The following is a 21,315-nucleotide window of genomic DNA, read 5'->3' as shown; positions in this document are numbered from 1 at the left end:
GCTGATTCAAGCAGCAAATTCAAGGGCTACAAAGACTAGTATGAAAAGAACTTTTTTTTTTTTTTTAAAGCATGCTTGAATTATACGGCGTTACATTTTTAAAGGAGCCTAAATCCATGCCCACTCAGCAGTGCACACTAAGCTGCCTGCTCCAAAGCAGGGAAAGAGGACAGGTCAGGGGACAGAGCAGAAGGACCACAGACACTTCTGCTGTGTGTCCCACCACCCTCCAGACACCCACTGCAGGGCTTCTGGTTGGCCCCTCTCCTGAGCTGTCTCCAGGGCTGCACGCCAGCCATGGTTCCAGGCTTGTACCCAAGTGGTGGGTCCTACTGCCAACTGTCAGGTTCTAAAAATTGGAGGCCGAGCACAGTGGCTCATGCCTGTAATCCCAAAACTTTGAGAGGCTGAGGTGGGAGGATGGCTTGAGCCCAGGAGTTTGAAAGCAGCCTAGGCAACATAGCAAGATTGTGTGTCTACAAAAATTAAAAAAAAACAAAAACAAAAAAACCCACAAAACCTTAGCCAGCCATGGTGGCATGAACCTGTGGGCCCAGCTATTATGGAAGGTGGGAGGATCGCTTGAGCCCAGGAGTTCAAGGCTGCAGTGAGCTGCAACTGTACCACTGCATTCCAGCCTGGGCCACGGAGCAAGGCTGTCTCAAAAGAAAAATAAAAAGTAAAACAGTAAAAATTTGGTGTGTAAAGGGTGACTAATTCAGGAAGACTCCATTAGAAGACCCAGGAAGAGCATTCAGGTCTCTTTCTCTTAATTTAATACGAACTCCCTGAGCAGATGACATTTCTGCATATTCTTAGAACTCTAACCAAGCCCAAATTACTTTTTATGAGTAATCACAATCTGCTGCCTCAAAATGGCAACTAGAAAACAGACCACACTCAATTTCCTAGCACATTTTGGAATCCTTATATGGATATATAGAGAAAATGATTTAGAGGGAACAGATACCTGGTCAAACAGGTAGACTGTGACATCATCGAAAAACGTGACTGCCTTCTTTTCCTTCTTCCAGTCCTCGGGCAGTGGGTCGGGGGCATCGGCTGCTGTGGGCTTCAACAGACTCCGCAGGTGCCTTCCGTCCTCATTGCTGAGGATGATGGGCACGGGGTGCTCGGTCTCATCCTCCGACTCGGAGCTGAGGCTGTGCAGGTTGAAGGCCCGCAGGTCCTCGTCCGAGTCATCGCTGTTTTCGTCCTCCTCGTCCGCATCCATCCCGTCCTCTGAGAGGTCGAGCATCCCCGACACCCCGAGTTTCCCCAGGTACTTCCCTTCGATGTCCGGCTCCTTCAACTTCAGGCCCTCGGTGTGGCTGGACAGGGACTTGTCCAGCGCGGAATTGGTGTAGGCAAGGAGTTCGTTCGTGTTGGTCCCCGTGGAAGCGAGGGTGCAGGGGTGATCGTCCTGTGTCTCGAAGTCATCACCGCTGCTAAGTTCTGCGTTCAGCACACTCCAGGGACTGCTGGCCTCATCTTCCGTGGGATGCACCTGCTGGGCAACACCAGTCTGTGCTGGCTCCGGCGTGGCTCTTAATTCCAGGTCACTGGAGTTGTGCAAAGCAGACAGACAACTTTCATCTGGCTGGCTCTTTCTGGCTTCCAGGCAGCTATCCTGGGCAGCAGGACTTTGCTCGGGGAGGACTGGCTCAGGTAGGGGCTGCTCCTGTACCAACACCAAGGCGGATGGGGAGGTTCCCGGGACCTCCTCAGACCTTTTCTCGGGCTCAGAGTCATTGTCTGAGAAGTACGCAGAGTCTCGGTATGAACCCTGGGAGCCAGCTGTGAACGTCTGAGGGGTCACTTCTGTGCCTCTGTGACCATCGCCGGCATCTGAGATGACAATGACCGGGTTGGGAGGGAGACCGCTGTGGCCGCCATCGCCTGCGGTGGCTGGTTCTGAGTCTGCAGTGCCCTCGGGAGCGGGATGCAAGGTCCACTCAGGAGACTCCAAGTTCTCTGTTTCGTAGCCGCTGTCTGCCGGCTTATCGGGGGGCACTAATTTCTGGGGAGTGTGAGATCCTAAAGAGTCCAGTAGCGCTTCGTGGACATCCACTGACTCCAGAGAGTCCGGCGTTTCCAGGGACGGCTCAGAGGCTGGGAAGGGTGCTGACAAGCTGTCTTCCAGGAGGCTGTCCTGACTGGTTGAGTCTGAGGAGAGGGCAGACACCAAGCCTGCTTCTTTTGCTGCATCTTTAGAATTGAGCTGATTTAAAGTCTCCACAGCCTCCAAGTTTTTCTCTAGCTGGCGATGACTGTGATGGTCTTCCGAAAATGGTTTATTGTGTACTTCCTGTCCCAGTTCTGGGAGACTACTCCCCACACTCACCCTGCTGGCAAGGATGTCATCAGCAAGAACAGAGTTACTTTCGGTGAGTTGCAGGGTCTCCTCACTCTCGCCAGGAGAGTCCTGGGACCTGTCATCCAGGCTGTGGGTTTTGGCATCGGTCGAGAGAATTTCAACCGGGACAGTCACAGCGTCTGGACTGATGTCCTGGCAGAGACAGTCCTCCGGGACAATAACGTCTAAACACGTGGGCTGGGTTTCTCCCTGTGTCGGGAGTGAGTCTGGGGGTACCCGACGGGGCGTTTCTTCTGTTTCGAAGGAGGTAGGAGGTACCTGCACTTCCGGGGAAGACTGCAATGAGGTGCTCAAAGTGTCACCTGTGAGCATGACATCTGTATCGTCACCCTTTGTGCTTATGTTTTCCTGCAACAAAGACAAGCCTGGCTTATTTTCAGCAAACTGAAGCTCAGTATCTAAAGAGTTTCTACGTGACGTTTCTAACATAGCTTCAGTAAAACCAGCATTCTTAAGTTCTGTCTGAAGATCATTTATGTGTTCTTTGCTGGACAATGAGCCTTTTAGTAAGTTTTTCTCTTGAAGAAATAAAAAGTTTTCGGACAATTCTTGAACATTCAATGGATCAAAATTATCTTGGTGCATAAGATTATCTGATAGGCAGAGAGGCTCACTGTCAAAAAGCTTACGGGGCTTTTCTTTCTCAAAGTGGCCCGTTATGACTGACTCTTTGGGGTTATCCAAACTGGAACTTAAAGTGGCAGGTTTAAAGTCGGCCTGAACTCCGTTTAATTCCATTAAGTCGAATATTTTTTGGTGACTGGGCAAATCTTCCGATTTGTCCAGATCATTAAATATATTGTTGAAAGGGCTCTCGGGGCCACTGGTCATGTGTAAGTCCCCTGGTACGCTAGAGTCTTTGGGGTCTGTACTGCTTTGGAAGAAGTCCTCATCCGTACTGGACTCCTCAAGTTCAACGCTCCTGAGCGCCGTGAGCTGGGACGGTTCAGGGCCAGTCCTTTCTGGATTATCCATGTCGGTTGTGAGCAGCGCTGGTGGGTAATCAAGCTCCAAGTTACTACCACTTTTTTCTTCTAACTGGATATAATAGTCACTTCCAACAGAAAGGTTGTGGGCATCAAAAACAGGAACCACTCCGGGGACCCTCAGGGGGACGTCCTGGCCGCTGTCATCTTGCTTTCCGGGCCCGGGATCTGAAAGCGAACTCTCAAAAACTTCAACCGGATAGAAGATGCTCGTGTAGGACAAGGCTTCGTCCAGGTGGCCCTGGCTGCGCTCATCGAAGTGGTCGTGCTTAGCGGCCTCCCAGACATACTCGAAGCTCAGGCCCTGGCTGGTTTCGGTCACGGTGAGGACTTCCTCCATTTCACGACCCAGCCGGTCCCTGGCAAAGTGGTCAAGAATTGGGAATGCAGCATTGTTGGAGGAGTCTCTGCTGTTTGTGTTCGGCTTCAGAGCGTTCCACTGCTGTTCAAAGTCGACCTCTGAGTCCCGCTGGCTCTGCAGCCTCAGGTAAGTCAGCAGCCTGTGCACGTCTTCAGCTGCAGGTCTCTTTTCTGGTGACAGCCAACAGAACTGTAAGACTTCATACCTGAGCAGCACATGACAAGCAATCAGTGGAACCATCACGAATCTTTTTTTTTTTTTTTTTTTTGTTCGAGACAGAGTCTTGCTCTGTCACCCAGGCTGGAGTGCAGTGGCATGATCTCGGCTCACTGCAACCTCTGCCTCCTGGGTTCAAGCAATTCTCTTGCCTCAGCCTCCCGAGTAGCTGGGATTACAGGCGCCTGCCACCGCGCCCAGCTAATTTTTGTATTTTTAGTACAGACGGGGTTTCACCATGTTGGCCAGGCTGGTCTCGAACTCCTGACCTCGTAATCTGCCTGTCTCAGCCTCCCAAAGTGCTGGGATTACAGGCATGAGCCACTGTGCCTGGCCGAATCAGTTAAAAATATCAAAAGAGGCCAGGCACCCTGGCTCACACTTGTAATCCTGGGGCAATGGGAGGCTGAAGTGGGAGGATCACTTGAGCCAGGAGTTTGAGAACAGCCTGGGCAACATAGTGAGACCCTGTCTCTACCTTTTTTTTTTTAAAATACAAATAAATAAATAAACAATATGAAAAGACTTTACAAGGACCCTAAAGCCAACTCAACACCCCAAACATTTCTACACCTTCATCACTGCCAACCACATTAAGTAGTTCAGCTCATGGCGAGATCATGGTGAAAGAGGAAATGAAGAAATATAATATTTGGCCCACGAATTTTTTTGTGTTTTGGGGACACCTCACAGTGAAGACTAAACAGAACAGGCGGAATGTGAGGCTACCAACCATCTATCAGAGTAGGGCTGCTCCAGCTGGGGCTTCGGGAGTTTTGTGTCTCTCTCTCTAATGACTTGGTTGAGGACGTCTAAGTTGGAAAGGTTTGAATACGGCTGTGTGGCATTGTCAAAAAGCTCCCAAAGTGTCACACCCAGGGACCTGTTGGAAAAAGAAAATGGCTGTTTCTCTCTCCCTTTAGATGTCAAATTTTTAACACTCACACTTGTTACATAGCCAGTAATTTTAAGGACAAGGTGTGTATTGAAAAGATTATTAATAGGATCTTTTTTGTTGTTTTTTTTTTTTTTTTTTTTGAGACGGAGTCTCACTGTCGCCCAGGCTGGAGTGCAATGGCGTGATTTCCACTCACTGCAACCTCTGCCTCCCGGGTTCAAGAGATTCTCCTGCCTCAGCCTCCCAAGTAACTGGGATTACAGGCACCAGCCATCATGCCCTGCCAATTTTTGTAATTTTAGTAGAGATGGGGTTTCACCATGTTGGCCAGGCTGCTCTCAAAGTCCTGACCTCAGGTGATCCACCTGCCTTGGCCTTCCAAAGTGCTGAGATTACAGGCGTGAGCCACCACAACCAGCCAAGACCGTTCTTTAATCTCAAACCAATAATCAACAGCACAATAGCAAAAACAGAGGCATTTCTGTTAAAATGAGGAAGACCACGCCTATTTGCTACTGAATACCACCCTAGAAGTTTTGGCCAATGAAAAAAGTACAAAACAGAGATAATAGGTGTAATTATGTGGATGAGATGACTATCAACTTTTAACTACTCAATAAATTATTGTAAAGACCATCAGAATGTTCTAAAACTTTGGCAGAATGGCTGGAAACAAGATAAATACCCTTAATTCTGATTTTTTTTTTTGGTAGAAAAATACACCTATTAACAACAGTAGTATACACCAGAAAGTATCTAAAAGGAATCTTTACATGGGCAAGACGATGTCCTCTCTGTGAGACCCACAAGTTTGGTTTGAGTTACTCCCCAGTATCGTGGGTTTTGCTGCTATTCTGAAGGGATCCTCCATCACACTGGCAGCTGTCTGTATGCCAGGAGAGGCCCTGAGGGCTGCCTCACCACAGCAGGAACGCCCTTCTCAGTCTCAGCCCTATCCTCTCTCACACCCTGGTGCTCTGTCCCCACTGAAACAGCCTCTGCTGGCTTCCTGGGTCACAGGAGCTGCCTCTCATTTCCTCCACAAGGTCTCTGCATTTCCTCCCCACCACGCACTGCCTCCATCCTGCATTTGTGTCTATTTACTGCAATGTTCCCAAACCTGACTCTCATCTGTGTCCTCTGGGAAGCCGTGAACACACACACTGGTAGGTCAGGTCCACCCCTAAGGATGCTTAGTTGGTAGATCCAGGTGTGGCCTAGAAAACTCGCGTTTTAAAAAGTTCCCCAGTGATTCTGATGTCCAGCTAACCCCTCCACGACACGCCCCAAACAACAAAGAAGCAACTACATTTTGACAAAAATCACTAAAGGAGAGCACCAGAGCACATCAAAGGAGTAACAGGGACTCAGGAAATTCAGGACAGCCACAGCGAGAGTGTGGAAGGAAACGCCTGGCCTCCACCACCCCATCCCCGGCAAGGGCAGCCAGGAACCAGGAGCAACTTTCTTTTCCAGGTAACGGCAAGTAAGAGGATCTCACTGTGGACACCTACATCCTCACACTGCTCACCGTGGACACTACGGTCCTCACACTGGGGTCGCCTGGGGTCCTCACAGGCAGTAAGCCCAGCTGAAGAATTCAATAAATGAAATAAAAAGAAAGACAGAACTTCAACAACAGACTCAAGCAGAAGAACCTCTCAACTTGAAGAAAGGTTGTTTGAAATTACCCAGTCAGAGGGAAAAAGAGAGAAGAATGAAAAGGAGTGAAGGAAGGCTTCAGGGCTTATGGGAGACTACAGAGCAAACAAATACACACATTACGGGAGTTACAGAAATAAAAGAGCTAGGAGAAGGCAGAGAAAGGCTATTTAAGGAAAGAACAGCTAAAAACTTCCCAACTCTTGGGAGAGATACAGACATCCGGATCCAGGAAGCTCAAAGGTCCTCAAAATACAATCAACCCCAAAAGGTCATTTCAGAGGCACATTATAGTCAAATTGTCAAAAGCCAAATACAAAGATAAAAATTCTAAAAACACCCAGAGAAAAGCATTAAGTCACATAGGAGGGAAGTAGAGAATGGGATGATATATTCAAAGTACTGAAATTGGCAGCCAAGAACACTATGCCCTGCAAAGATAATCCTTGAGAAATGAAGGATGGCTGGGCGCGATGGCTCATGTCTATAATCCCAGCACTCTAGGAGACTAAGGCATGAGAATTGCTTGGGGCCAGGAGTTCAAGACCAGCCTGGGCAACACAGCATGACCTCGTCTCTACTAAAAAAATATATATAATAACTTTTTTTTAAAAAATGGAGAAATAAAGTCTTTCCCAGATAAGCAAAAACTGAAGGAATTCATCACTATGAGACATGCCTTAAGAGAAATGGTCCAGGAGTCCTGTATCTAGAAGCTAAAGGAGGATAACCATCATCATGAAAAAACACAAAAGTATCAAACTCACGATACACAAGGTAGAGCAGATACACAAGAGAGACAGAAAAAGGAAGAAAACCTCATCACTCATGTGGAAGCTAAAAAGGTTGATCTCATAGAAGTAGAGAGTAGAAGAGTGATTACTTGAGGCTGGGAAGGGGAGGGAGAGGAGGAATAGTGAGAAGCTGACTAACGAATACAAAATTTCAGCTGGGAAGGAGGAATAAGATCTAGTGTTCTAAAGCACTGAAGGGTGACTATAATTAACAACACATTTTTGTATATTTTCAAACAGCTCTAAGAGCAGCTTTTGAATGTTCCCAAAAACAAAAAGAAAAAATGATACATGTCTGAAGTGAAGGGGATACTAGTTACCCTGATCTGATCATCACACACTGTATATAGGTATCAAAATATTACACTGGGCCAGGTGCGGTGGCTCACGCCTGTAATCCCAGTACTTTGGGAGGACAAGGCAGGCGGATCACTTGAGTTCAGGAGTTCGAGACCAGCCTGGCCAACATGGCAAAACCCCATCTCTACTAAAAGTACAAAAATGGTGTGGTAGTACATATTGGTAATCCCAACTACTCGGGAGGCTGAGGCACAAGAATTACTTGAACCAGGGAGGTGGACACTGCAGTGAGCCGTGAGCCGAGACTGCACCACTGTACTCCAGCCAGGGCGACAGTGAGACTCTACCTCAAAAAAATATATATATATATATATCACACTGTACCCCATAAATATGTCCAATTATACACATCAATGAAAAAAATAATAAAAGCAAAAAAATTGTTTTAAAGAAATCAATCCAAAAGAAAGCAAGGAGAGAAAAAAAAAACCAAAAAGCAGGACAACAGCACATAAAACATAGCTATAAATTAAGAAGGCTGTGACAAAAACTGTTAGTCAAAGTTTTAGGTGCATCTTTTTAGCTCCCATTAAACTGACTCCTATAAATCATAGTATAAACATGATAGTCCACACCCCTTTCAGTTTCTTCTTTCACTTCAATAAATACATATTAAATATCTATTATATGTCAGGCCCTGTGGGAGGCACGGAATATGAAACAGACTTGGTTCCTGCTTTTCTAAAGGAAAATGGGTAGCAGAGGCAGTATTCAAAACGTTAACTCCATCACCACAATTGTGATAATTACTATTTACGTCTCTTAAACTGTCTTTTTCATACCATCAGGCACTCTTTTCTTCCTACATCTTATACAACTACTTTCCTTTAAGGAAGTACTCAAAGAGGAAGAAGTTAGGACTTTGCCAAAGAAATGCCTAATAAAACGGTAAGCCAATACATACCAGATATTACTATACTTAGTCTGATCTGCAGTTAGCAGTCTGTCTTGAAAGCTGGTTACTAATTCTGGAGCAGTCCATCGCAGAGGGAAAACTTTTTTATCATCTGTTTCAATATAATCCTCCTGTTTTGTTAGAAAGCACACAGAATTTTGAATACAATTATACTTTTGGTGAGTTCAAGAATTTAAATCCATGGTATTCTCAGAAAACATACACCCAATCCAAAAAACCAGGTCAGAAAAAAAAGCAGGCATGAAGAGCAACTTTCTGGGCAGAAAGTGGGTAAGGAGTTTCTCTGAAGCCTCCTGGGCTTCATTAGCTCATCTGCGAGCCATGAACGCTTGCTAAGTCATCCTTCTTAGAAAAGGAAAGTACGCTGTGTCTGATGCGTATAACATAGACTTTGAGCAAAACACTACAACAATATATACTGGGCCTTATGCGCTGAATAGTGAAGCCAGTTAGTGAGTAAGACCGTGGGCTTTAGACTGACAGATCGGGGTTTGAAGTCCTCATTCTACCATTTACCAGCTGTGTGATTCTACGCGAGCAACAACTTTGTGAAGTTTTTTCCTGATCTGTGAAACGAGGAGAACACAAACCTCCCCTCTGTGGTGAGGATTAAATGAGATGATGCAGGCTGGGCTCAGTGGCTCACGCCTGTAATCCCAGCACTTTGGGAGGCTGAGGTGGGCGGATCACAAGGTCAGGAGTTGGAGACCAGCCTGGCCAACAGGGTGAAACCCCGTCTCTACTACAAATACAAAAATTAGCCGGGCGTGGTGGCGGGAGCCTGTAGTCCCAGCTACTCGGAAGGCTAAGGCAGGAGAATCGCTTGAACCCAGGAGGCGGAGGTTGCAGTGAGCCGAGATCGCGCCACTGCACTCCAGCCTGGGTGACAGCGAGACCCCATCTCAAAAAAAGAAAAAAAAAAAGAGATGATGCAGGATGCAGGCAGGTGCTAAGTGCCTGGCATCTAGCAAGTGCTCAAGACACTAGAGCTACTATGTAGATGAATAACCAATTTCTATTTGCATAATATTTTTTGAAAATATTACCCGTTTGGTCCTCACAAGAACTCCGAAAAATAGAACAGATCTTATCCGTATGTTGCTGCTCAGAAAGCGGAGGTCAAGGCTGGGTGGGGTGACTCACACCTGTAATCCTAGTACTCTGGGAGGCCGAGGCAGGCAAGTTGCTTGAACCCAGGAGTTTGAGAACAGCCTGGGCAATATATAGCAAGACTCCATTTAAGAAAAAAAAAAGGAAAGGAAAAGAAAATGGAGGTCAAGTGGCTTATCCGAGGTCTCCTGACAGCCTGGAGCTGGGACAGTCCCATTCCCTGCCCCAGAACGCTCTACCTCATTCACTGGGGCTACATAGACACACACAAATGGAAACTTCATTGACTTCTTCACTTATTTCCTTTAGGATATATTCATGACAGAGTTTAAAAAAACCTAAATCCCCAGGTTACTGAACATGAGCTGAAATTTTACTGACCACGTAATGGAGAAACATTTATACGATATGTATATTTTATCATAACAGGTAATAATAATAACTTTTGCTCATGTGTTCACTCTAAAATTTATTATGTACCATCAGACTACATCATTTACAGTGTTTATAAATATTTTTAAACAAAACTTTTGGAAAGCTGTTGCAAAACCTCGGACGCAAAGCCGCAGACTTACACAAGCCACACACCAGAAGCCTAGACCACCTTAAGATGACTGCTGCAAATCCCTCTCCAGAAAGCCTCATGACTAAGATTCTTATACAAACAGTGGGGCATTTGGTGACATTACAACTTCACAATTCAAATTAAATCAGACTGAAAACATTTAAACCTCTGGCTTACCTTGTACCTGCTGAATCCTATTCCGTAATCTCCCACTTTCACATTTAAGTCGGAGGTGAGAAAACAATTCCGCAGGGCTAAATCACTGAAAACAGAGGGAAGTGAACACGGCAAGAAGAATCAACAACCAGGATCATGCTGTATGGAAATGCCACAGAAATGGGCTTTCTCTCGGGATCCGAGTAAGTATATTGAGCTCTCTGCTTAAGAATTAACCTCTTAAAATTCTTTTTCATAGTAGAAGTATTATATATGTCATCAATCACTTAAATAATAAAGATGATCACACTTTTTGGCAAGTAACTAGCTCAGGTTAAATACTGACCATATCTGTACCATGTTCTGCATTAAAACCGGATTTACGGCTTGTTTCCTTGTATTTTCTTTTTTTCTTTTTTCTTTTTTTTTCTCATTCAATTTAGAAGTTTATTTTGCCAAGGTTAAGGACATGCCTGTGACACAGCCTCAAGAGATCTTGACGACATGTGTCCAACGTGGTCAGGCTACAGCTCAATTTTATACATTTTAGGAAGACATAACACATCAATCAATACATGTAAGATGTACAATGGTTCAGTCAAGAAAGGCAGAACAACTCAAACACTCTAAGTGGAGGCCTTCCAGCTCATAGGTATGTTAGAGTAGGTAGTTAGGCAGATGTGGACAGGTCAGGAGAGCACCCCCACACACATACCCCCAACCCCTGTTGCCCCCAGGACTGTCAGGCGACAATAAAGTGATGGTCAGGTGGTTGTTAAACTGTCTCTCTAAAATGGTAAGTGGTCACAGCCAGCACCAGGAAAAGACAGTCTCCTAACAGACAGAAAACACTCGGAGCTGGTGTTATCGTCTTCTCAGTAAGACCTCAAACAGGCACACTAAGAGGCAAAATGGCCTCTTATATGACCTTCCACTGGGAACGCTCGACAGGTAAGGGAAAAACTCCTCAAGTGAACATGTGCGCAACTTCAGCAAACCCCAGAACCATAACAATGTATAAAACCCCAAGTCAAGGGATGAACAGGGCACTTGGATCATGCAAGTCACCCGCTTGGCCCTTCCAAGTGTACTGCTTCCTTTCACTCCTGCTCTAAAACTTTTTAACAAATTCTCACCCCTGTTCTAAAACTTGCCTCAGTCTCTCCCTCTGCCTTAAACCAACTACTGCCTCTCAGCGAAATTCTGTCCTCCAAGGAGGCAAGAATCAAGTTGTTGCAGACCCATATAGATTCACCACTGCTAACAGGTGGATTCAAAGATTTTCCGATTAGCAACTTGTCAAATGAGTTTACCTAAAGACCAGAAACCCAATCGGGCATGGTGGCTCACACCTGTAATCCCAGCATCTCGGGAGGCTAAGGCAGGTGGATCACTCGAGGCCAGGAGTTCAAGACCAGCCTGGCCAACATGGCAAAATCCTGTCTCTACTGAAAATACAAAAAGCTGGAGTGAGGCCAGATCGTGGTGGATCACGCTTGTAATCCCAGTACTCTGGGAGGCCGAGGCAGGTGGAACACTTGAGGTCAAGACCAGCCTGGCCAACATGGTGAAATCCCATCTCTACTAAAAATACAAAAAAATTAACCGGGCATGGTGGTGCATGCCTGTAATCCCAGCCACTCAGGAGGCTGAGGCACGAGAATCATGTGAAACCCAGAGGCGGAGGCTGCAATAAGCCGAGATCACACTACTGCAATCCAGCCTGGGTACTCAAAAAATAAAAAATAAAAATAAATAAAAAATACACACCTGAAATTCCATATAAGGGAGTGTCTGGGTTAAGATAAGGGGTTGTAGAGACCATGGTTCTTATTATGCAGATGAAGACTCCAAGTAGCAGGATTCAGAAAGAATAGACTGTAAATGTTTCTTATGAGACTTAAAATGATGAAAGACTCAAGATAATTCTCTCCAGGATCAGAGAAAAGACCTAGAAAGGGAAAGGCATTCTCTACAGAATGTAGATTTTGCCTGTAAGAGACAGTTTTGCAGGGCCATTTTTAAGTATGTCAAAGGAATATATTTTGGGGCAAAATACTTCAATTTCTTCCAGGGCCTGCTATCTGTCATGTGATGCTTTACTTTAGTCAGGCTGGAATATGGTGTCTTATTGCTACAAAAAGTCGTAAGATCTCTGTTTTAATGTTAATGCTGGTCAGTTATGCCTGAATTCCAAAGGGAGAGTATAATGGGGAATCTGATCGCCCCCTCCCCATCATGTCCTGAACTGTGACATGTCCTTGGCTGACAGGACGAGTTCATTCAGACAATTAGGAAGCTTAAAGTTTTATTTTTAGTTTACACTTCCATATTTCAGCTACTGTGAATAATGCTGGTATGAATATGGGTGTACAAATTATCTCTTTAAGACCCTGTTTTCAACCATTTTGGGGATACACCCATAAGTGGTATCACTCCATCATATGGACATTCTATTTTCAATATTTATAAGGAGCCACCATACTGCTTCCCACTGTGACTGTACCATTTTACCTTCCCACCAACAGAGCACAAGGGTTCCAATTTTTTCCACATCCTCACCAAACATATTATTGTCTGATGTTGATAGTAGCCATCCTAATGGGTGTAAGGTGGTATTTCATTATGGTTTGACTTGGATTTTCCTAATGATCAGTGACGCTGGGCATCTTTTGGTGTACCTATTGCCATTTGTATATTTCCTTTGGAGAAATGTTTTTCCAAGTCACCCATTTTCCAATCAAGCTGTTTGTTTTGTTGTCGAGTTGCAGGAATTCTCCATATACGCTTTATATAACCCTTTTCAGATATATAATTTGCAAATACTTTCTCCATTCGGTGGTTATCTTTTTACCCTATTGATAGTGTCTTTTGATTAACAAAGTTTAAACATTTTCATGTAGTCTTCTATGTTGTTGTTGCTTGTGCCTTTGATGTCATACCCAATAAATAACTGCCGAATAAATCACTGTCATAAAGTTTTTTCCTTACTTTCTTCTAAGACTTTTATAGTTTTGGGTCTTACATTTAGGTCTTTGATCCATTTTGAGTTAATTTTTGTATATGGTGTTAGTTAAGGGTTCAACTTCATTTTTTGCATGTGGATATCCCATTTTCCCAGCAGCATTTGTTGAAAACACTATCCTTTCTCCATTGAATAGTCCTGGTACTCTTGTTAAAAATCATTTGACCGGCTGGGCACAGTGGCTCACACCTGTAATCCCAGCACTTTGGGAGGCCAAGGCAGGCAGATCACGAGGTCAAGAGATCAACATCTTCCTGGCCAACATGGTGAAACCCCATCTCTACTAAAAATACAAAAATTAGCCGGGCATGATGGTGGGTGCCTGTAATTCCAGCTACTGGGGAGGCTGAGGCAGGAGAATCACTTGAACCTAGGAGGCGGAGGTTGCAGTGAGCTGAGATCGTGCCACTGCACTCCAGCCTGGCAACAGAGCAAGGCTCCATCTCAAAAAAAAAGAAAAAAATCATTTGACCATACAAATGAGGTTTTATTTCTGGGCTCTCTCTTCTATTTCATTGGTCTATATGTCTTCCTTATGCTAGTACAACACTGTTTTGATTACTGTAGCTTTGTAGTAAGTTTTAAAATCAGAAAAGGTGAGTCTTCTAGCTTTGTTCTTCTGTTTCGAGACTGTATTGTATTATTTGAGGTCCCTTCAGATTCCATATGAATTTTAGGATATGCTTTTCTATATCTGTAATCCCAGATACCTGGGAGGCCTAGGAGGGAGGATCCCTTGAGTCCTTGAGATGGAGGCTACAATGTGCTATAATTGCACCACTATTCCAGCCTGGATGGCAGGGTGAGAGCCCATCTCTTTGGGGAGAACTTTACTGGTCCACAAATCTAGCTGACATGTGAAAATGCATGTTCTTGTTGTAGATCAAAAATGACTTAGGCTTAGTACAATAGAGTTCTCCAAACACAAGTCTTGGTTTGCAAACAGAAATTGAAGAGGAATCAAGAAACAGAGACAAGCTAAGTTCTCCCTCAACTGAGCTGCTGGAAAAACAGCATCTCCAGATTTTCTTTCAGGCTTTGAGAATTTTTCTCCCATTCCACACTTTTATCTTGATACTGGTATCACTGTGGTGCAGAAGGGCTCTGCAGAAGGGCTCCCCAGCTTCTATTCCCTGAATCCTCCTCCTCCTCCCCTCCTCTTTCTCTCTCTCTCTCCCTCAGTCTGCCAGGCACTCATGGAACCGGAACCAGCTGGGCCCGGCCCGACCTGAAAGAGCATTTCCTTGTATTTTCAGAGTGACTAAGAAGGAACTCTAAAATTCTATTAGCAAAATTGGTGAATTTTTTTTACAGCTTGTATTACTTGAGTAATAGTCTAGTAATAGTCTGTTATAAGTAAATATTAATATAATTTATAACTTCAAGCACCCCAAAATAATCCACATTATTAAAAATGTTTATTTTTCCCCTTTTTCAAAGATATGCAAGCGTTGTGGTCAGGCCCTTTCCAAATTACTTTCATGATTTCCAAACTCTACTTCTCCACAAGGGAGGTAAAGAGCATATTTCAAGACATAGAACAATTATAGAATTTATTTTAAGAAAAAGTTAATTTTCAAAAACACAATTTGACAAGTAAAAACTACTTTTTCTAAAGGAACTTCCCATACACACAACAGATTAAGTTTTTTGGCTTTTGGCTTTAACCCTTAGAGTCTTTATCATCACCAACTGGTATACAAATAAAAAAGCCATTAAATTAAAATAGAAAAGGAGGCCTAATCTACAGTTTTAAGTTGTAAACTGAAGATATCAAAGCTGAATTTCCATAGTCCAAAATGTATGCCTTTACAGAACGGCAAAAGACCAAAAACTTAAACTATTACATTCATATTTTCAAAAATTTTAATTTCCAAAGCTCACATGTCCAAAATACAAGGATAATGGAGGTGATGATGGCAATGGCTAACACTGATATAATTCGTTAACAGCTTGGTACATAACACTGATTCAATAACATAATCATGGCTAATATTCACAAAGTACTTACTTCACAAGAGGCATTTTACATTTTCTCTAAGTATTTAATCTTCACAACAAACCTGTGAGGTGGGTACTATTATTTTCCTCATTAACAAATATGGACACTGAGGCAGAGAACTGAAGTGACTTCGCTAGGGCCACAAAGCTAGCAAGGTAGTGTTCGGTAGTATGTTTGTGTTTTCACCGTCAATAACTCTCAACGACGGTGCAGTGACACTTGCAGCTGCTGTTCCAAGCGTGCAGCTGGTCCTCAATGTGGATTCCAGTTAGCTACATCACATCACTTGCCACACTCTTTGTGCTTACAAGTGATTTTCTGCACTCCATCCAGAAGCCTTCAGGCCTGCTGAAGTGCCTGGGAAAAACCTTGGGACACCTGTGACTCCACTGTTATGAACAACATAGAATCTTCTAATTGTAAGAAGAACGTTGGTCCCCACTTCTTGGAATTAAGCAAGGGAGAGAGGGAGGGAGGGAGACAGGGAGGAGGAACATGCCATTTGAGGACAGAAAACTGAAAATGCTTTAAGTAAGGCTGCTCTATCCACTGGGCCAACAGCTGTGACTGCAGATACAGGTTTTGCCAATAGAGGCTCCATCACTGGGCACCACCAATGACCGCCTCTAGGGTCTATAAACAGACCCTGTGAACCTTCCCGACATCTCCCTCCTGAGACCAGGACAAGGAGCTGGATGCCAGCATCCCAACAAGGGCAAGCACGAGTCCTGCTAGGCCAGGGGCAGCAGCCTGAGGCTAGCTTGGGTGATGTCGAGCTCAGGCACTTCCTGGACGGCAGGATGACTGTCCCACTCCCTCCCTCCTCTTCTCTCTCCATACTAACATTCCACGTAGGTCTTTGGATACTTAAAATGTGAAGGCTTGGTAAAAGATGAACAATTACGCCTGCAGAAGGTCCTTGGCTCTCATTATAAAACTCCAAAGCAAGCAACTGGTGTTCCTGGGGAAAAGGCAATGCTTCTCACGACCTGAAACCTAGAGGTGGTGAGGAAGCAAACAGTGGCAGGACTGGGTCCTGCCCCACTCCTCCCCAAGCGCCCAGGCTCCACAATGCAGTGGGAGGGAGCCCTGGGCAGTCGGGAGGCCAGGAGCTCATCTCAGTTCCACTGCTGCAAGACCATGTGATGCTGGGCTGGTCACGTGCATAGCAGAGGAGCCTCAGTTTCCTCACAAAACAACAGGATGCACTTGAAATGGTTAACTCACAAGGCTGTTGCAAGGGTAACACTGAAAAATACATGAAATGTTTTGAAAACATAAAAGTGCTGTACAGATTCAAAGTAATGATACAATTTGGGCCAAAGTTGGTAAAAATAAATACTATCTGAAGCCCAACAACGTGCAAAGCTAAAGAAAAACACACAGGTGTCACTTCTTAACAACAGAGGGAACTCTTGACGTCAATGGCTGCTTTTGTCAGGAAATGCAAACACACAGCCAGTCTGCTCTCCCTTCAAGTTGAAAAACAGGTCCAGGGATGAGGCTACCAGTGGCACCAGCCCCGAACGGCTCTCAGAAAGCTCTGGCAGGGTCGCCTGAGCTTGGCAGCACTTGCTGTGACTGAGACCACAGTAACCACGAGACTCAGGGCCGCATGAGCAGAGCGATGGACAGAAAGTGGGAGCCCACGGTTCTGAAGGGTTCCCACCCCGATTCACAAGGAAGCACTACTGCTTGCTGCTCACTCATGCTAGGACTAGTTTGCACGTCTTCAGGGTTCTCCAATGCAAACTCAACATGCAGGAGGCATTTTCAAAATAATCCACACCTCTATTATGTGAACTACTTATGCTTTCCAGAGTAACCTGGATTCCTGATAAGAAGAGTTCACAGACAGGAAGCAAAATACCGGAAAGTTACTGAATACTCTTCTAGCAGCTTGGCATACTTTATCTCCATCTTGACAACAGCACTCCAGGGCTTTAAAGATGATCCCCATTTTATAGAAGAGACAGAGCTCCGAAGGATGAAATAACCAGGCTTATACTGGTAAAGCTCGTGAGAGGTGAATGAAAACTTCAATTCCAAAGCCTCTCTCTGCTCGTCACGTCATTCTGACTCTGGCAGCCACAAAGACTTAAGCTTCCGAAGGGACTCTGCACTTAACACTCTAAGATGGGATGGAGACGTACCAGGAGAGGATTAAAACAAGAGGATTCCGATAAAGCACACAGAGGCAACTTTATACTAGAGTTTTGACAGTGTTTGCCCTGCTTATTAGGTCAGTCTTTGCTAGCTGGGCAATGGTACATTTACTGAGTGCCTGCTGTGTGTAACTCAGGCACCTGCTAGGATTTGGGTACACAGAGTTCTTCCACAGGGTGTGAAATTCTTATTACACCCTAGGGAAAACGCTTCTGGCTGGAATAGGGTCCACCACTGATAGTGCATATGTATAGCCCCAGCTACCTGCGAGGCTGAGACGAGAGGATTGCTTGAGCCTGGGAAGTCAAGGCGAAGCAAGTCAGCCATGATCGTGCCATGCACTCAAGCCTGGGTGACAGAGCAAGACCCTGTCTCGAAAAAAATAAAAAATAAATAAAAACCCTGTTCAGATTCGAATGGGAATTCTTTGAGTGAACTGGCATTTTTGTGTGGCCTCCCCACCATAAATCATGGTGCATCTTTCCATGTGTCCACATGTTATTTTACATTCTTCAATAAGATTTCACAGTGTTCTTCATACAGTCCTGTATCTTTCTCACATAATATATACCCAGATAATTTATAATTTTGGCATTATTCAGAATAAAATGGTTTTTATCCATCTTCACTGCTGGGTACATAATTACACCTTGTAGACTTATGTATAATGTCTTATAAAAAGCCACAACAAATTCTTTTATGAATTCTAATTTTTTAAAAGCATAGTTTCTTGGTTTTTCTAAACATACGACATGATGGCACCAGTAAAGAAGGGCAATGTTCTCTTCTTTTCCAATGATTGTGTGGTGTAGCTCGGTGGTTAACAGTGTGAAATGTGGAGGCAGAGGGTGTAGCTTTGAATCCCAGCTCTGCTGGCTTCCAGCTGCACGACCCTGAACAAGTCAGTATACCTGTCTGTGCCTGCGTCTCCTGACCTGTAACACAGATGGGAAAACCAGCACTACCACTTAAGAGTTGGTGTAAAGTAGCTGGCATGTGGGAAGCATTCAGTAAATCATTATTATTGAGATGGAGTCTCGCTCTGTCATGCAGGCTGCAGTGCAGTGGCGCGATCTCAGGTCACTGCAACCTCTGCCTCCCGGGTTCAAGCGATTCTCCTGCCTCAGCCTCCCGAGTAGCTGGGATTACAGGCGTGTGCCACCAGGCCTGGCTAATTTTTTTGTATTTTTAGTAGAGATGGGGTTTCACCATGTTGGCCAGGCTGGTCTCAAACTCCTGACCTCAAGTGAACTGCCCACCTCGGCCTCCCAAAGTGCTGAGATTACAGATGTGAGCCACTGTGCCTGGCCTATTATTATTTTTTTCTTTTTTTCCCCCTTATTTCTTGGGCTTATTATTTTTAAACTGATAATTTTATAGTTTGTGTTTGTATTCGCTAGTACCTCCAGTGAAATGTTGGAAGGTAACAGAAACAGTGGGCATCTCTGCCTGGTTTCTCATTTAATTGAAAGGACTTTATTATTTTGCCATTTAGCAATAGCATGATATTGCTATTGAGTTTTGGTAAAGTTTGGAGTCTTAGTCCATATGATATTTAAGTTGTATCTTTCCTTTCCTATCCGAAGAAATGTTTCCCATTAGAGGAGAATATGTTTACATAGTTTATGTAAACATAGAATAGCTGCTGAATTATACTAAACAATGTTTCTGCGATCTACTGCTATAATGTATTTCTCCTCTTTTATTCTGTCAATGGAATGAATTATGTGGACATATTTTTATAATACACATCTACCCTTACAGTCCTAGAATAAGTCTTAATTGTTTTGTTCACACACTGCTAGATGCGGTTTGCTAGTATTTGTGCCTATGTTCATTCAGGAGAATCGTCAATAATTTCTTTATGTCATCTTTTGCTATTAAGCTTGTGTTGGATTCATGATGAGTTATAGAAATTTCCATCTTCTTTATGGTCCAGAATAGTTGAAATACACTGGAGCCACCTGTTCATTAAAGGTCAGACAGAGGACACCCATGAAACCCTCTGGACCTAGAGCCTTTTAAAATGAAAGCTCTTTAATCACCTTCCCAGTGTAGCTACTCGGCTGATTACAGTCTTTCCATCTCTTCCTGGGTTGTAGCTGCAGTCAAACTGGTTCCTTTCCCTTGAAGCCTTTCCTCATTTCTATGTGACATACATCATGGGAGATACAAAGGTCAGGAAGATACAATCCCTGCCTTCAGCAAGTCTTCCATGTAGAGAGGGAAATAGGGAAACTTCATGGACACCCGCCACATGTAAATTCCTGTTTGGTTTTCTTTTCGGTAGCGTCTTCTCTTTCTAAACCAGCCTAAGCTGTAGTGCAAGTGATTAAACACGCACACACGTGAACACACAAAGCTCTGGGCATGCCATCCCACTGCCTACAGAACACAGCCTGAAGGCCTTTTCCTGGCACTCAGGCCCTCTGTAATTTGGTTTCAAGCTGCGTCTCTATTCTTATCTCCCACTATCTTCTCTCCTGAGTCTTCTGTTCTAGTAACACTGGACTATCTGACATTTCCCTAAACTCCCTTTCTTTTCCTCCTACCACATACATCATCTTGCTACTCCCTTCTCCAGCAATTCTGAATGTCCTCCAGTCTTCAACTGATGCCCATTCTTCAAGGATCACTAAAACGCCACCTCCTTCCAAAAACCGACCTGGACTCTTCCCAGACAAAAGTAACTCTTCCTCCTCCTGCAGAAATGACCACACACGGTATGTGCACCTGGGTACAAACTGCTCATCAAATGATCAAATGAGTGGCTGAGACAGACCAACCACTCAGCACCCCGAGCCTCAGTATTCTCCTCTGTGAGTGGGATGAATAATGGCACCTGCCTCGTGGCACATGGGGTGGCCCTGACGATCAAATCACTACTCACAGAAAGTTCTGCAAATGCATGGAACACGGCAAACACCCTGCCAAATGAGAACGCGTGTTTCCACTCTCCTGCTGGGGTGGTAGTGAGCAACAGGTGTGCATTTTGCTTTGATTTTAAATGTATTTCTCTGTCTCTCACCTTGTCACTGGATTTTAAATGCATTTCTCTACCTCTCACCTTGTCATTGAACTCTGCAGGCAGTGGAAGTTCGCTGCACACTAACGCCAGTGTTGCACAGCAGAAAGTAACTGTAACACTACAACTGGGCAAATCCTATAGAGGTTCTTTTGTACACAATGGTCACCCAGGTACTCCGCGAGGCTACCCCCTCCAGGTCTCCAGCTCCATGAGCTGCTGCGAGGAGACAGGCCGCCCATGAGAACCCCCTGGCTCAGCTCATCACAGCGACCTGGTGGCATCTCACAGATGGGCTGCTCAGGAGACTGGCAGGCAGGGGACAAGAAGTCCTGGGCTCCAGGCCAGCAAGGCGAGCGGGATGGCACAGCAGCAAGCTGGCAGCGCCTGCTGTTTACATGGCTTTCCAAAACTCACATGCACGACTTCCGAGACGCAGGCTCCTCAGACTCCAGGTTAAGGCTCTTTTTAAACAATAGGTAGAAATACAACTTCACCGTGGGTGCCTTACTAGATTAGTTTCCAAATGGAGCTAAGAACTTTAATTGGACGTGTAGGTTGTTCTATTTTCAACCAACAGAGGAAGTCCTACTTTAAGTCAACCAATAAATATTCTAAATTCCAACTTAAAAATATACTATATGATATGCTACTGACAAAAAAGATCTTAAAACACAAAACTTTGGCCCAAACAGA

General features: G+C 44.6%; 1 protein-coding gene across 6 annotated transcripts in view; it reads right to left on the bottom strand.

The window, feature by feature from the left end:
- The window catches only part of LMTK2 (lemur tyrosine kinase 2), a 100,534-nt gene that overhangs the window by 11,566 nt on the left and 67,653 nt on the right, over positions 1–21,315 (bottom strand). For 5 of the 6 annotated variants that reach the window (XM_054494812.2, XM_063668106.1, XM_054494813.2 and 2 more), the window contains 4 exons: positions 10,423–10,507; positions 8,559–8,680; positions 4,674–4,823; positions 971–3,929 (listed from right to left, as the gene is read on the bottom strand). In XM_054494812.2, coding sequence (XP_054350787.1) covers positions 971–3,929; positions 4,674–4,823; positions 8,559–8,680; positions 10,423–10,507 — 3,316 coding nt within the window. The remainder of the gene's footprint in view (positions 1–970; positions 3,930–4,673; positions 4,824–8,558; positions 8,681–10,422; positions 10,508–21,315) is intronic. The other variant, XM_063668107.1, reaches the window with a different exon arrangement.

The sequence above is a fragment of the Pongo pygmaeus genome, chromosome 6 (assembly GCF_028885625.2).
Source record: "Pongo pygmaeus isolate AG05252 chromosome 6, NHGRI_mPonPyg2-v2.0_pri, whole genome shotgun sequence".
Taxonomy (NCBI): domain Eukaryota; kingdom Metazoa; phylum Chordata; class Mammalia; order Primates; family Hominidae; genus Pongo; species Pongo pygmaeus.
The sequence above is the reverse complement of the archived record's forward strand: the minus strand, read 5'-3'. Positions and strand labels throughout refer to the sequence as shown.